Raw genomic sequence first — 17,439 nt, 5'->3', positions numbered from 1 at the left:
TTTTATTTGCTAATAATTCATTTGAGATTTCTGTATCTATTTTCATCAGTTGGATTGGTCCATAAATTTTTTTTAAGGTCTGTTTCAGCTTTTGTCATTAACTTTTTGGTGACCTTACAACACAGGTAAGGTTTGCGTTATTTCTTAAATGTTTAATAGAACCTTGGTAGTGACCTTATGTCTGATGTTTCTTTGAGGTATGGATTTAGTTTCCTTAATAGCTACCGGAATATTCAGATTATAAAAATATGCTTTGAAGAGTTGTGATTTTCTAGGTATGTGTCCATTTCACCTACTATTTCAAACTTATTTTTATAAAATAATCCATATGTTAAGAGTGTATTAATGTTGCAGGATTGATAGTGATATCCTCTTTTCATTCTTGGTTTTGGTTAGTGCCTTCTCTGTATTCTCAGTTACTGTCACTAGAAGTTTTTCAGTTGTCTTACAAAAATCAGTTTTTGGCTTTTTTTGATCCTCTGTTGTACATTTGTTTTCTACTGTCCTTTTATCCTTATTATTTCCTTGTTTGTACTTTATTTAGGTTTATTTTGCTATTATTCCTCTCCTACATCTTTATAAGAAGGTTGCTTAGCTGATCAGTTTTAGCTTTTATGATAACAATCTTTATCTGCATCCTATAAATTTTGATAATGAAGACTTTTCGTCACAATTCAATAGAAAATATTTCCAAAATTATCATTTTGTTGTCTTTGTGACCTGCAGGTTACTTTGAAGTATATTTATTTCCAAATACACATGGATTTTATTATTATTATTTTGTTACTGATATCTAGATTGTATGGCATTCATAGAACATGAGTTTAAATTCTTTCAAAATTATGGAACCTACTTTTTATGATACAATATTGTCATTATGACATTTCAAGTTTCATAAATGTTCAGTGTGCACATGAAAAAAAATCCCAATTTAAGTTATTAGATCAACATTTTTACATATGTTCATTAGATTAAGTTATTAGATCAACGTTTTACATATGTTCATTAGAACTATTCTGCTATTAAATTATTTAAATTTATTTATTATTACTGAATTTTTGCCTGGCATTTATAAAAGTGGTAAGTTAAAATATCCTACTATAATTTTGAATTTGCCTATACTGGTTACAATAAACTGTGGAAAATTCTGAAAGAGATGGGAATACCAGACCACCTGACCTGCCTCTTGAGAAATTTGTATGCAGGGCAGGAAGCAACAGTTAGAACTGGACATGGAAAAATAGACTGGTTCCAGATAGGAAAAGGAGTACATCAAGGCTGGATACTGTCACACTGCTTATTTAACTTATATGCAGAATACATCATGAGAAATTCTGGGCTGGAGGAAGCACAAGCTGGAATCAAGATTGCTGGGAGAAATATCAATAACCTCAGATATGCAGATGACACCACCCTTATGGCAGAAAGTGAAGAGGAACTGAAGAGCCTCTTGATGAAAGTGAAAGTGGAGAGTGAAAAAGTTGGCTTAAAGCTCAACATTCAGAAAACGAAGATCATGGCATCCAGTCCCATCACTTCATGGGAAATAGATGGGGAACCAGTGGAAACAGTGTCAGACTTTATTTTTCTGGTCTCCAAAATCACTGCAGATGGTGACTGCAGCCATGAAATTAAAAGATGCTTACTCCTTGGAAGGAAAGTTATGACCAAGCTAGATAGCATATTCAAAAGCAGAGACGTTACTTTGCCAACAAAGGTCTGTCTAGTCAAGGTTATGGTTTTTCCAGTAGTCATGTATGGATGTGAGAGTTGGACTGTAAAGAAAGCTGAGCGCCGAAGAATTGATGCTTTTGAAGTGTGGTGTTGGAGAAGACTCTTGAGAGTCCCTTGGACTGCAAGGAGATCAGCCCTGGGATTTCTTTGGAAGGAATGATGCTAAAGCTGAAACTCCAGTGCTTTGGGCACCTCATGCGAAGAGTTGACTCACTGGAAAAGACTTTGATGCTGGGAGGGATTGGGGGCAGGAGGAGAAGGGGACAACAGAGGATGAGATGGATGGATGGCATCACTGATTCGATGGACGTGAGTCTGAGTGAACTCCGGGAGTTTGGTGATTGACAGGGAGGCCTAGCGTGCTGCGATTCATGGGGTCGCAGAGTCGGGCATGACTGAGCAACTGATCTGATCTGATCTAATCTGAGACAACACAAGAACCTAGAACTCTTTAAATCTGTTTAAGTTTCTACCAACCTATATGCTGTTGTTATTGGATTTTAAACATGTATCAGTCTTAAATCCCACAAGAAAGTATTATTTTATACAGCCATTGTTCATTAAATATACAATTAACCCTTGAACAACATGGAGGCTGTGGGGGCCAATATCCCACACAATCAGAAATCTGAATGTAACTTTAGTCACCCCTCCCTCTATGTGGTTCTATATCCACAGATTCAGTTAACTGTGGATCATTTAGTATACTTTAGTCCAAGGGCAGAATGGCACAACTGGTAAAGAATCTGCCTGCAGTGTAAGAGACCTGGGTTCAGTCTGTGAGTCAGGAAGATCCTCTGGAGAAGGGAATGGCAACCCACTCCAGTATTCTTGCCTGGAGAATTCCATGGACAGAGGAGCCTTGCAGGCTATAGTCCATGGGCTCGCCAAGAATTGGACATGACTGAGTGACTAACACTTTCACTTTCCCTATATATGGTTCTATATCCACAGATTCAGTCAACTGTGGATCATTAGTATACTTTAGTATGTATTTACTGGGGAAAAGAAAGTTTATTGTAAGTGGACCTGTGTAAGTCCAACCCATTTTGTTCAAGGGTCAACTGTATATTTTTACTATTGCTTTTTATCTTTTTTTCCCCTGTATTTTCAAGTTTTCATCTGGGATGATTTTTTTCTTAGACCAAAGAAGACCCTTTCATAATTCCTAAATTTTTCTACTTTTTTTAAAATTTATTTTACTTTCTGCTGCACTGGGTCTTCATTGCTTTGCATGGACTTTCTCCAGTTGTGGTGAGTAGGCACTGCTCTTCCTTGTGGTATGAGGGCTTCTCATTGTGGCGGCTTCTCTTTTTTGAGGAGCACAGGCTCTAGGCACTTGGGCTTCAGTAGTTGCAGCAAGTGGGTTCAGTAGTTGTGACTAGCAGGCTTTAGGGTGTGGGCTCAGCAGCCGCGGCACATGGACCTAGTTGCTCTGTGACATGTGAAATCTTCCTGGACCAGGGATCAAACCTGTGTGCCCTGCATTGGCAGGAGGATTCTTATTCACTGCACTACCAGGGAAATGCTAAGTTGTTCTCCACTTGATTAATTTGTTCAGCTTTTATTTGCCTTATTAGTAAATGGTACTTTTGCTGGGTACAGAAATTTAGCTTGGTAGTTACTTATTTCAGCACTTTGGAGGATTATTTCCAGTGTTCTCTTATTTCTATCATTTCTGTTAAGAAATTAACTATATTTTAATATGCATTTTTTTCCCACTAGGCAATGGCACCCCACTCCAGTACTCTTGCCTGGAAAATCCCATGGACAGAGGAGCCTGGTGGGCTGCAGTCCATGGGGTCACTGGGAGTCGGACGCGACTGGGCGTCTTCACTTTCACTTTTCGCTTTCATGTATTGGAGAAGGAAATGGCAACCCACTCCAGTGTTCTTGCCTGGAGAGTCCCGGGGATGGGGGGAGCCTAGTGGGCTGCCGTCTATGAGGTCACACAGAGTCTGACACGACTGAAGCAACTTAGCAGCAGCAGCAGACACTTTAAAATTTTTTTATGTTTTTCTTTGGTTCTTAGCAATTTCCCTATAATATACCGAGGGCTGGTTTTCTTCCTACTTGGTGTCTGCAGATCTTCCTCAGTCTATTGCTTGCTACCTTTTTTCATTTGGAAAATTCTCTTCAAATCTACTTTTTCATAATTCTCTGTCTTTTTAGAACTCTGTTTACATGTATTTGACCTTTAACTGTATAGTCTATATTTTAATTACTCTTCTCTATAATCTCTTTGTATTTTTCTCCTAGATATTTTCTTCTCACCTATTTCCCAATTTATTATTTTTCTGATTCTGAGTTATTAATGTCATACTTTTCAGTTCTACAGTTTCCATATGGTTCTTTTCAAATTTTCCTCTGCCTTTTAATATTTTTTGTTCTCTGTGAAATTTTCAGAGTTGTCTTTTTATTACCTTGAACATTTTAAACATAATCATTTTGAGCTTTATAGCTAATGAATTCTTAATCTACAAATCATATGGGTCTCTTTCTATTGTTGGTTATTTCTGTTGATGCCCATTCATATATTTTGAACAATTTTTCAGTTATTAGCAAGAGATTTGTCAGCATTACCCTTTCCACTTTTATTCCATCCTCTACTAATTATTTCTCCACTTTCATATAGCTTCTGCCTCATTTCATTGAGGCTTATTTTATTAATTTTGTCACCAAAGTGTGAGGGGGTACCCTTTCTTCCATATTTCAGTCATTGTTCTTTTCAAATATCTTTTCCTGTTTTCATTTTTAAAATAATACTCCTAAACATAAATTAATTTGAGCATTAAAAAATATATTTATTTGCTATTTGGATTTCCTTTTCTGTGAATAGGCTATTAATATCCTTTAACCAATTTACAGTTAACCCGACTTTTCTTATCAGTTTTTAAGAGCTTTTACATATATCTTGACTCTTGTCATCTCCATTATAAGTTTCTTCCCCTTGTCTATTGTTTGTATATTGGATTTGCTTATGGTATCCTTTACTATGCAACATTTAGATTTCTAGATAATCAAAGTTTGTCTTTTGCTTGATAGCTTTAGAATTTCCTTCCTCATTGAAGATCTCCCTTGCCTAAATGCTATAGCCCTTCAGGATTTAATCTTCCTTTTTCATTTCTCTACAACCTTCCTAGTTGATGTTACTCGTTTCCATTGCATTAAATCTCTTCTATATGCTAATGATGCTCATTATATATCTCCATTCCAGATCTCTCCTCTGAGCTGGCTACTTTAATACAAATCTCACTGCCCTTCATCTGTGAGGGGTGTGCTAGATCCCAGGGGATACAGCAGTACATGATCCCTGCCCTCAGAGCTCTTTAGAGGATATAAATAGTGCGTGAAGTGGAAAGCATGACTGCGCTGCACAAAATGTGCTGATCTATTGCACATTTTATACTGCTATCAGGGAAAGACTACAGTCATGGGATTACATATCAACAGAAAAATAGTCAAAAGAAATGAAAAAGGTAATTCTTGAGAAAGGACACCTGAATGGCCAATAAACATGTAAGACACCCAATTAGTGACCAGAGAAAATAAAATGACATAGAATTTTTTAAAAAGATTGGCATAATACTGAGATCCTGATTGTATCAAATTTTGAGGATTTGAGGTAGAAAACTCTGCTGGTCAAAGTTTATAGTGGCACAACCACCTATAAGAGCATTTTGATAAGTCTCTGATAAGATCTGAACTCCTCTTTAATTCAGCAATTCTACTTTGTGGCATACCTACATCAGTGCCTCTCAATCCTTGATGTACAAACAGATCACCACAGGATCTAGTTAAAACCCGATTATGATTTGTTAGGCTGGAAAGGTCTGAGAGTCTGTTGTTTTTTTTTTTCTTTTTTCTTTTCCTTATTAATTGGAATATAGTTGCTTTACTTTGCTGGGTCAGTTTCTGCTGTACAGCCAGCCAAGTGAATCAGCCATAATATATCCCCACTGTTTTTTGATTTCTTTCCCATTTAGGTCACCACAGAGCATCGAGTAGAGTTCCATGCACTATACAGTAGGGGTTCATTCAGATCAGTTCAGTGGCTCAGTCATGTCCGACTCTTTGCGACCCCATGAATCGCAGCACGCCAGGCCTCCCCATCCATCCCCAACTCCCAGAGTTCACTCAGTCTCACATCCATCGAGTTGGTGATGCCATCCAGCCATCTCATCCTCTGTCGTCCCCTTCTCCTCCTGCCCCCAATCCCTTCCAGCATCAGAGTCTTTTCCAATGAGTCAACTCTTCGCATGAGGTGCCCAAAGTACTGGAGTTTCAGCTTTAGCATCAGTCCTTCCAAAGAAACCCCAGGGCTGATCTCCTTCAGAATGGACTGGTTGGATCTCCTTGCAGTCCAAGGGACTCTCAAGAGTCTTCTCCAACACCACAGTTCAAAAGCATCAATTCTTCGGCGCTCAGCTTTCCTCAGAGTCCAACTCTCATATCCATACATGACCACAGGAAAAACCATAGCCTTGACTAGAGGGACCTTTGTTGGCAAAGTAATGTCGCAAAGTAATGCCTCTGCTTTTCAATATACTATCTAGGTTAGTCATAACTTTCCTTCCAAGGAATAAGCGTCTTTTAATTTCATGGCTGCAATCACCATCTGCAGTGATTTTGGAGCCCCCAAAAACAAAGTCTGACACTGTTTCCACTGGTTCCCTATCTATTTCCCATGAAGTGATGGGACCAGATGCCATGATCTTCATTTTCTGAGTGTTGAGCTTTAAGCCAACTTTTTCACTCTCCTCTTTCACTTTCATCAAGAGGCTTTTTAGTTCCTCTTCACTTTCTGCCATAAGGGTGGTGTCATCTGCATATCTGAGGTTATTGATATTTCTCCTGGCAATCTTGATTCCAGCTTGTGCTTCTTCCAGTCCAGCGTTTCTCATGATGTACTCTGCATAGAAGTTAAATAAGTAAGGTAACAATATACAGCCTTGACGTACTCCTTTTCCTATTTGGAACCAGTCTGTTGTTCCATGTCCAGTTCTAACTGTTGCTTCCTGACCTGCATATAGGTTTCTCAAGAGGCAGTTTAAGGTGGTCTGGTATTCCCACCTCTTTCAGAATTTTCCACAGTTGTGATCCACACAGTCAAAGGCTTTGGCATAGTCAATAAAGCAGAAATAGATGTTTTTCTGGAACTCTCTTGCTTTTTCCATAATCCAGCAGATGTTGGCAATTTGATCTCTGGTTCCTCTGCCTTTTCTAAAACCAGCTTGAACATCTGGAAGTTCACGGTTCACGTACTGCTGAAGCCTGGCTTGGAGAATTTTGAGCATTACTGTACTAGCGTGTGAGATGAGTGCAATTGTGCTGTAGTTTGAGCTTTCTTTGGCATTGCCTTTCTTTGGGATTGGAATGAAAACTGATCATTTCCAGTCCTGTGGCCACTGCTGAGTTTTCCAAATTTGCTGGCATATTGAGTGCAGGACTTTCACAGCATCATCTTTCAGGATTTGCAAGAGCTCAACTGAAATTCCATCACCTCCACTAGCTTTGTTCGTAGTGATGCTTTCCAAGGCCCACTTGACTTCACATTCCAGGATATTTGGCTGTAGGTAAGTGATCATACCATCGTGATTATCTTGGTCGTGAAGATCTTTTTTGTACAGTTCTTCTGTGTATTCTTGCCACCTCTTCTTAATATCTACTGCTTCTGTTAGGTCCATACCATTTCTGTCCTTTATCAAGCCCATCTTTGCATGAAATGTTCCCTTGGTATCTCTAATTTTCTTGAAGAGATCTCTAGTCTTTCCCATTCTGTTGTTTTCCTCTATTTCTTTGCATTGATCGCTGAGGAAGGCTTTCTTCTCTCTCCTTGCTATTCTTTGGAACTCTGCATTCAGATGCTTATATCTTTCCTTTTCTCCTTTGCTTTTCGCTTCTCTTCTTTTCACAGCTATTTGTAAGGCTTCCCCAGACAGCCATTTTTTATAAATAGTAGTGTATATATGTCAGTCCCAATCTCCCAATTCATGAGATTCTTAATTTCAGCAAGTTCCTAGGTGATGTAATTGTCACTGGTCCAGGGACACAGTTTAAATAGCTAAGCCCAAGAGAAACTCTAGCATATCCTCAAGGGACATACACAGAGACACAAAGATGTTTGTTAGAGCTCTGATGGTATAGTGACTGTTTGAAAACTGCTGAGGCAAGTGGATGGCAAATTCATATGGCTGAATGCAGGGGTTAAAAGGAACTGAAGTTACATGTACCACCCCAGATCTGTCTTAAAATCAGTACTGAATGGGAAACAAGCAAGTTGTAGGAAGAATCTATAGAATCTAACATTTAAAATTGTAAGTAATACTGAATATTTTTAGGGCTGTACACCTATACAGATAAAGAATACAGACTTGCATGGTAATAATAATTATCAAGTTCATGATAGTGATTACTTGGGCAAGAGAGAAGTTTAGGTATAGCAAGGGCATGTGCCTCTTCAGTTGTATTTTAATGCTTTAATTACTAAACTAGATGATAGATGAACCCGCAAAATAATACAAGGGTTTGTCATATTGCTTTCTGGTTTTTGTACATCTAAACTATCTCATTACATTAAACAAAACAAATAACTTCATTTGTTGGGATGGAGAACTTGAGGCTCAAGAACTTAAAAATAGAAGATATAAATTATCTCATAAAGAATTTGTATTCTGATTGCATGTTGAAATTAAATTTTGTGTATCAGTTAAAATATAGTATTAAAACAAAAGGAGAACTTAACCTTTTGTGCTGAAGTTCAAACACAGGCTGTACCCCTTCCTCATTAACATGCTGCTTTAAATTTACAAAACTAACCAAAAAACAGGAGTTAACCAAGTCAAAGGCAAACTACCTTCACAAGGTTTGATCTTCAGAAGACTGAATCAGAGTTTAAAACAAAGTGACTAAAAATAACTGGTTTACTTTTGGCCCTGGCACAAAACATTTTTTGTATCAGATAAAATATGGCCATTAAAAGACTCCCTTTATTCAAGGGAAATGAAAACCACCACACCAGAACACTTAACAGCAAATGCAAAATGAGTTTAAAAAGCCTCAGAAGCGTCCCTCTTAGTTCATCTCCTCGTCTTTAAGTGGCAGTGAAGGAAAGCGTGGGGTGGCATGAGAAAAGCAGGAGGATGGTTTTCAGTTTCTCTGCCTTGTGTTAGAGCATGGTTGTACTTCTGTTCCGCCACACATCTCTTAGAAATAATGAGTGGCAGAGAGACAGTAGCAAAGCTAATGGGGTTTAGCATTCGAAAAACCTGGACTTAAACCCTGACTGTGCAAGTACAAAACAGCTCACTAAATTTGAGAAATTGTCTCTAGGCCAGTGCTGTTCAGTTGAACTTGGTGTGATGATCGAAATGTTCTGTTTGTCCACCGTGGTAGCTGCTATCTTTGTGTGACTGCTGAGGACCTGAAATGTGGTCAGTGTGATAAAGGAATTGAGTTTTTGATTGTATTTCAATTAATTTAACTTGAATAGTTACAAGACTAATGGCTACTGTAGAGGACAGAACAAGTCTAGAAAATGGAGTATTCTCCCTCTCATGGAGGATCCCCATTTGATAATAGACATGAAATACCCTAATAAAAGGCTCTACTATTAAACTGTCCTGCCTTGAAAGGACTTCAGAGATGAGTAGACTGTGTGAGTCTGCCTGGGTGGGCCTGTTTCTTTCACAAAATGTTAACACTGGTGCTAACCTCCACACAAGCATTCAACTCTGACTTTTTACTGCCTGATGATGCAACTGATGGTGTCTGCTGTAAAGAAGCTTTGCTTCTTCCTCGTTTTGCTTTTTTTTGGCCTCGTGGTGACGAAACAAAAACAATTACATTTTCAGAAACCTAAAAGGCCCTGAAGCTGGGAAAGATTGAGGGCAGGAGGAGAAGGGGACGACAGAGGATGAGATGAGATGGTTGGATGGCATCACCAACTCGATGGATATGGGTTTGGGTGGACTCCGGGAGTTGGTGATGGACAGGGAGGCCTGGCATGCTGTGGTTCATGGGGTCACAAAGACTCAGACACAACTGAGCGACTGAACTGAACGAATTCTTGATTAAATTTTTATGTTACTCTATTTGACATTTCCTTAAATTTCTGGAAATTTCTCATTTTCTCCAGTTAAGTTAATATCATTGAACAACAACTGCTTTAAACTAGACAATCTATCTGCACAGGTTAAAAACATACAAAGAAGAGTTCCCTGGTGGTCCAGTGGTTACAAATCTACTTGCCAAGGCAGGGGACATGGATTTGATCCCTGGTCCGGGAAGATCCCACATGCCATGGAGCAACAAAGCCCGAGCACCACAACTACTGAGCCTGATCTCGGAGGGAGAGCAGTGAATGGTCCTGAGGAGAGATCTTAGTTCCCTGCCCAGGAATTAAACCCGAGTAGCCTGAAAGAAGACCAAGAGGCTACCCATTAGACCACCAGGGACTCGGGGCTAGAAGCAAACTGACCCTGGTTTTTGCCCCTATTAGAAAGCAAGAATGTTTCAAGGAGGCAAAAACTGTAAAAACAGGTACAAAGTTTATTATTAGAGGCACAGCACAATGTATGGGAGAGCACACAGGAAACCAGTTTGTTTATCCAACTCAGAAGCAGGGCAGAGATACACACCCAAGAGAAAGGATATGGGCACCCTCTCTAACAGGGAGTGCAGTGCATCAGACACTAGGCGGAAACACACCTGGAGAGAAATGCGGGTGTCCTGAGTGAGGAGGAGCAGCACAGTACTGAGGTGACGTCATGCACTTATGAGGACAGTCCTTCTGGGTCTTTGCTTACTCTTGGCCAATTGTTTCTCTTTTCACACCTGAGTGGTCCATAGATCCTCCCCAAGATGTATGCACAACTTTTTGCAAAGAAGGATCCCACTGTCGAAGCCTATGGCTGCATATCTACACTGATTATGGAGTGGGGTCCCCTTACTTTTCGATTCTCAAGAAGACTTCCTGAGCATGTAGAGACAGGGAAGTCTTCCTTGACCTCAGGAGTAGGCACCTTATCTCTTTGCTTTAGCAGAACTCAGCTTCTACCACTAGCTTTGTCCTTGGAGTATCTGGGTGAGAACAAAGGCTCAGTTTTACCCAGAGACCCACTGTCTCCTGCCTCAAACCCTTGCTCTAGAGTCTGCTCCACTAGAGAAGCCACTGCAATGAGAAGCCTGTGCACCACAATGAAGAGCAGCCCCTGCTCATCACAACTAGAGAAAGCCCACACACAGCAATGAAGACACAGGGCGGCCCAAAAATAAAAACAACAAAACAAGTTTAAAGTGAGTACACTGGTCAGAAATACATTTAAAAAAAATATATACAAAGATATCCATTTCAAGAAAGACAAATCAAGCAGCACTGATGTTACTTTATAGTGTTTATTATACTAAAAGTTGCTCCTATGAAACAGTAGTGATTTTTTGGTCCATATCTTATTTTCCATTTGACTTTAAAACATTTTACATTATTTACAAAATAAATTGCAATTTTCATGATACATATTTTTTTCCTGATGCTTAAAATACTACTTTCAAGAAACTAAAAAACAGGGTGACTAGATGTACTGAAAAGTACATGCTGAACATATTTAATTACCACAGTAATTTAAAAGTCCTGATCTTTACTTCTTAAGATTAAAATTCATTAACATGAAGTCATTCAACAATCTCTGGGATTTCTCTGTTATCCACAATGAGACTATGAATAATCCCTTCTTTCCGCTTGCCGCTACTGACAGCCTTTATGTAACAGTCATGATTCCCAATATTGAAGTGAGTTTCAGTCCCATCATCTACAAACTCACCCTAGGCAAACAAAAGTAGGAGGAATTAGTGTTTCAGAAACATTTATCTTTGTCCAGAGCATTAACATCACCAAGAAAGGGAGGCATGATGAAGTACATGTTAGCTCAATGGTAAGCTTTGCAAAATTAAAATTATAAGCTTATTTTTAGGTGTTTTAAGGTCTAAGTTATAAATTCAAAGTCTTTTATTTGTACCACTATAGTCTTTAAGAATCTTGTTTCAGAGGAAAAAAAAAAAGTATATCTCATGGCTATGTGACTATAACATATACTATGCAGATAATACAGTCTTTTCAAAAGTAAAAATGATAGGAAATTTGTGATTCCTTCTATACAAAGAATGGTTTACATGCATTGCTTTATGGCATCCTCACAATAACCTGATTGGAGTATAATTATTATCAACATTTTATACATGAGGAAACAGGCACACAGTCATTAAATAACTTGCTGAAGACCCCACTCAATAAGGGATGGAGTGTTCTTCGCCACTCTAAAAATCAGATTCCTCAGGCTATAGGTGGCTTACAATAAATAACAACATAAATAACATAAAACCTAACACTATTGTAAGAAGAGGGTGCAGGAATACACAGAAGAACTATACAAAAAGATCTTCGTGAGCCAGATCACCACGATGGTGTGATCACTCACCTAGAGCCAGACATCCTGGAACGCAAAGTCAAGTGGGCCTTACGAAGCATCACTACAAACAAAGCTAGTGGAGGTGATGGAATTCCAGTTGAGCTATTTCAATCCTACAGGATGATGCTATGAAAATGATGCACTCAATATGCCAGCAAATTTGGAAAACTCAGCAATGGCAACAGGACTGGAAAAGGTCAGTTTTCATTCCAATCCCAAAGAAAGGCAATGCCAAAGAATGTTCAAACTACCACACAAATTTCTCTCATCTTGCATGCTAGCAAAGTAATGCTCAAGATTTTCCAAGTCAGGCTTCAACAGTATGTGAACCATGAACTTCCAGATGTTCAAGCTGGATTTAGAAAAGCCAGAGGAACCAGAGATCAAATTGCCAACATCCACTGGATCATTGAAAAAGCAAGAGAGTTCCAGAAAAACATCTGCTTTACTGACTACACCAAAGCCTTTGACTGTGTGGATCACAACGAACTGGAAAATTTTGAAAGAGATGGGAATACCAGACAACCTGACCTGGTTCCTGAGAAATCTGTATGCAGGTCAAGAAGCAACAGTTAGAACTGGACATAGAACAACAGACTGGTTCCAAATAGGGAAAGCAGTACGTCAAGGCTGTATATTGTCACCCTGCTTATTTAACACATATGAGGGTAGGTCATGTGAAATGTTGGGCTAGATGAAGCACAAGCTGGAATCAAGATTGCTGGGAGAAATATCAATAACCTCAGATATGCACATGACACCACACTTATGACAGAAAGTGAAGAACTAAAGAGCCTTTGATGAAAGTGAAAGAGGAGTATGAAAAAGTTGGCTTAAAACTCAACATTCAGAAAAGTAAGATCATGGCATCCAGTTCCATTACTTCATGGCAAATAGATGGGGAAACGATGGAAACAGTGACAGACTTTATTTTCTTGGGTTCCAAAATAATCACTGCAGATGGTGACTGCAGCCATGAAATTAAAAGACACTTCCTCCTTGGAAGAAAAGCTATGACCAAGCTAGACAACAAATTAAAAAGTCAAAACATTACTTTGCCAACAAAGGTCCATCTACTCAAAGCTATTGTTTTTCCAGTAGTCATGTATGGATGTGAGAGTTGGACTAGAAAGAAAGCTGAGTGGTGAAGAATTGATGCTTTTGAACTGTGGTGTTGGAGAAGACTCTTGAGAGTCCCTTGGACTGCAAGGAGATCAAACCAGTCAATCCTAAAGGAAATCCATCCTAAATATTCATTGGAAGGACTGATGCTAAAGCTGAAACTCCAATACTTTGGCCACCTGATGCGAAGAACTGAGTCATTGGAAAAGACCCTGATGCTGGGAGAGATTGAAGGCAGGAGGAGAAGGGGATGACAGAGGATGAGATGGTTGGATGGCATCACCGACTCAAGGGACATGAGTTTGAGTAAGCTCCGGGAGTTGGTGATGGACAGGGAAGCCTGGCGTGCTGCAGCCCATCGGGTCACAAAAAGTTGGACACGACTGAGCAACTGAACTGAACCGAGTCTAGACTTGCTGCATATGGTACAACAGCCCTTGGCCACAGGTGGCAATCACGCATGGAATGTGGTGTGTCTGAAATGAGATACACTATTATAGGGGAAAATATACAGTGGATTTGGAAGACTTAGTATGAAACAAAGAATGGTTAAAAAAAATTCATTGGAAAATTTATATATTTATTACATTTTAAATAATATTTTTGATACAGTGACTTAAATTTTTATTAAGAAGAACTTCACCATAAGACTTTCGAAATGTGGTTATTAGAAGTTATATATGATGCTCGTATCTGTGGCTCATAGTATATTTCTGTTGAACAGCACTGATTTAGAGTAAAAAGATAGGGGCCAAGGAGCACAGAAAAGTAAGGAAGAGCATGAGGCTTAGAGGATAAAAATGAATTATGCCAAGAAGCAAAAGAAGCACTATCAGATGTACAACTTGGCTATGAGCTTCCTGGCAGCCAAAGCAGACAGAGCAAGGCCCCGTCCCGTTGCTAACATTATCTAACCAGAGAAAGCACAGGAGGCATCAGAGAGGGAAGCTTTTTGTTTTTCTCTGGGAAGAATCTGGCCAACACGGATGTGTACTGACCACCACAAGGACTGGGGGTGGGGTGCTGATCCTGGAGTCCAGTGTATTCTTTTAGCCCTTTTCACATTGAGCTTTGCAAAAAGCCTTTAGGGCATACTTCTGTCAAAATCAATTTAGAGAGAAGAGCAAGGGTTGAGTGATACAATCCTTGTAAATTGCTTCTTGGCAATCTGACAGATACATAATCTGGTCATGATGCTTTGAGATGAAAAGGAAATGGAGAAAAAAAGCTGCAGTTCACAGGCAGCGAGAGCAGGTGCGCATAGTGCTGGGGAAGGCTGCCTGACACAGAGCTGCCAAAACTACCTTGCCAACTAGGCTGCTGTTACAAGGAGGAGACAACTGGGTGAGAGAGAGGTATTGTCCAAACACTTGTGGCTTCTTGTCAGTTAGGAACAAAGACATTGTGGATGAATATTATTTCAACTTCTTGCTTATTTACAACCACATTCTTGAAACAATGCTACTTTTGCACAGGAGAATTCCTGGAGGGTTGGAGGGAATGTGACCCCAAACTGCTGACTCTTCATCTAGAAATTTCCATGGTAGGACAGAAAGAACAGAAAGGACCACCAGGTATGGCATCGGGCACCCAATCCATGTTAATGGTAACTGAATCTGGTCCAAAACAGGCCCTAAAATATTGAAGAGCTCACTAAGCCTCTCTGCATAAAAGTCTCAATGGGTAGATGGAACCGGAGGGTGGCTCAAACGCTGACATTCAATTTTGAGTGAACCCTGGTTGCATTTCCCTTTAAGAATTAATATCAGGATTAAGAAACAGAAACACATTAATCTTTGTAACTTTTGATTTCTGGCTTGTGCACTTCCTTAGAAGCAGTTGCAAGGCCCAGCAGATTCTAGCTTGTCTACTGAATAAATTCATTCCAGGCCTTCCCTCCAAGGACTTCTCCTCACCCTCCCAGACCTACAACAGATAAAGAAGGTAATAGCAGCAACCACAATGGGTAGCTAGCTACAGTATGCCGGCAAAGAGAGCTTCTCATGCTTTTCATCATCTCTAGCTCTGGTGTCACAACTGAAGTCAGCACGAAAGGGGACACCCAGGATGGTATGCCCTACTTGCCAGCTGATCCCATAACACGTGGATATTTCCCCCCAGTGATTCCAGTTCCTAGGCCCACACTGCCTGGTGTCCAGGACTGTCTCCTCTGCCTCACTTCCTCCATGTGCTGTGCACACCATGATTATATCCTACCTACTTGAAATTCACATCTATACTTATCCCACCACAGCCATAACGGTGCAAGGCAGCAAAAGTCCAACACACTAGGGTTTTCTCGGCTACAACGAGCGGGGCAGCCTCTCAGCACTGCTACTCTACAAATTCCACTTGTCTTCTGGGGTTTGTGACAGTGCCCTTTCCTGTTTGCCTTTGTCTCATCTGACATGTGTGTTTCGTTTCTTTTTCACAACCTTTGCTTTTAGAAAGTACCATCTGTTTTGAGTGTATGGTGTAAAGCTTTCCTATTCAGAGTGTGACCATGGGCCAGCAACTTGGGCATCACCTGAGGACATGTTAGAATATGATTTTAGCAAGATCTGAGATGATTCTGTGCATGCAAATTTGAGAAACCGTAGTATAAAGCACCACTTTAACCAGGATAAACACAAGAGGATGCAACCTTTGGGAAGGAAGTTTTAAAATGTGGGCTAGATCTTTTTAGGATAGAGGATCGTCCAGGAAAGGACAAGCAGGGTCCAAGGCTGGTGCCAATCACCAGATGAGTTGTTTCCAAACTCTCACTACCCCAGGCACTGCGCAGGAAAGGGCTTCAGATTCTGGAGTCAGGATTACTTCATCTCTTTTGTTTTTAACCAAAAGGACCTTCATTAATTATAAATATCTGCATCGTTAGGAAACACAGCAACGTTTCACTGGTCACTCATGCACATGGTGACAGTGATCAAATGATCAACTTACCGCTGTCTCCATTTTTTTACCATTGCACCACACATCCAGAGTGTCTTTCTCTGTAAAAGTAACCGATTACAAAAAATTATAACCTGGGATTTAAAGATAAAGTTAACTCTTTATTATTTTAAGAAAATTTTGATACACTGGATTTTGAAAACTCCACTAACTTTTCATGGCTTTGAAATTCTTCCAAATTTGAAGAAATTGTGTTTTTTTGTTCAGAGACAAAATCAAAATGAAACCACTCTTTTAAGACAAAATTATGATATATACTGATGAAGATTTGTTACAGAAAATCTATAAAGGAGGATGCAGACAAATGAATGTAACGAGACGTTTCCATATGAGAATGTCCTTTTTCTTAAACATCACCTGAAGTGTCTTAATTAAATTTCTAAGGTCTGGTATTGAATCAAAGAAGGGTTTACACACTCCTTGGAAGAAAAGTTATGACCAACCTAGATAGCATATTCAAAAGCAGAGACATTACTTTGCCAACAAAGGTCCGTCTAGTCAAGGCTATGGTTTTTCCAGTGGTCATATATGGATGCGAGAGTTGGACTGTGAAGAAAGCTGAGCGCCGAAGAATTGATACTTTTGAACTGTGGTGTTGGAGAAGATTCTTGAGAGTCCCTTGGACTGTAAGGAGATCCAACCAGTCCATCCTAAAGGAGAGCAGCCCTGGGTGTTCATTGGAGGAATGATGCTAAAGCTGAAACTCCAATACTTTGGCCACCTCATGCGAAGAGTTGACTCATTGGAAAAGACTCTGATGCTGGGAGGGATTGGGGGCAGGAGGAGAAGTGGACGACAGAGGATGAGATGGCTGGATGGCATCACCGACTCGATGGACGTGAGTTTGAGTGAACTCCGGGAGTTGGTGATGGACAGGGAGGCCTGGTGTGCTGCGATTCATGGGGTCGCAAAGAGTGGGACACGACTGAGTGACTGAACTGAACTGAACTGACTGAGGATTACAGTATGTTTCCATTTAGGGTATCAATATATTTTAGCAAATTAAAGAGTGCCATGGACTTTTTCAAAACTTACATATTTCAAGTAATATAATATTTGACCTTATCCCTTTAATTTTTCATTTTTATTTTTTGGATTGTAGCCAATATTGCTTTCCTTTTTCAGGGTCTTTACCCTTATAGATTATTACAAAATACTGAATAGA

At 39.7% G+C, this 17,439-nt stretch overlaps 1 protein-coding gene across 6 annotated transcripts in view; it reads right to left on the bottom strand.

Annotated features, from left to right (window-relative positions):
• Positions 1-17,439, bottom strand: part of FAIM (Fas apoptotic inhibitory molecule) — a 31,151-nt gene that overhangs the window by 3,320 nt on the left and 10,392 nt on the right. For 4 of the 6 annotated variants that reach the window (XM_086365953.1, XM_086365864.1, XM_086366028.1 and 1 more), the window contains 2 exons: positions 16,266-16,315; positions 11,112-11,556 (listed from right to left, as the gene is read on the bottom strand). In XM_086365953.1, coding sequence (XP_086222079.1) covers positions 11,407-11,556; positions 16,266-16,315 — 200 coding nt within the window. In that variant the 3' untranslated portion in view covers positions 11,112-11,406. Of the gene's footprint in view, positions 1-11,111; positions 11,557-16,265; positions 16,316-17,439 lie in introns of those variants that run through there. The other 2 variants (XR_015150990.1, XR_015150978.1) reach the window with 1 other exon arrangement.

This window comes from Bos grunniens, chromosome 1 (assembly GCF_055505025.1).
Source record: "Bos grunniens cultivar Pamir isolate PY7600 chromosome 1, Bosgru_T2T1.0, whole genome shotgun sequence".
NCBI classification, from domain to species: domain Eukaryota; kingdom Metazoa; phylum Chordata; class Mammalia; order Artiodactyla; family Bovidae; genus Bos; species Bos grunniens.
The sequence above is the reverse complement of the archived record's forward strand: the minus strand, read 5'-3'. Positions and strand labels throughout refer to the sequence as shown.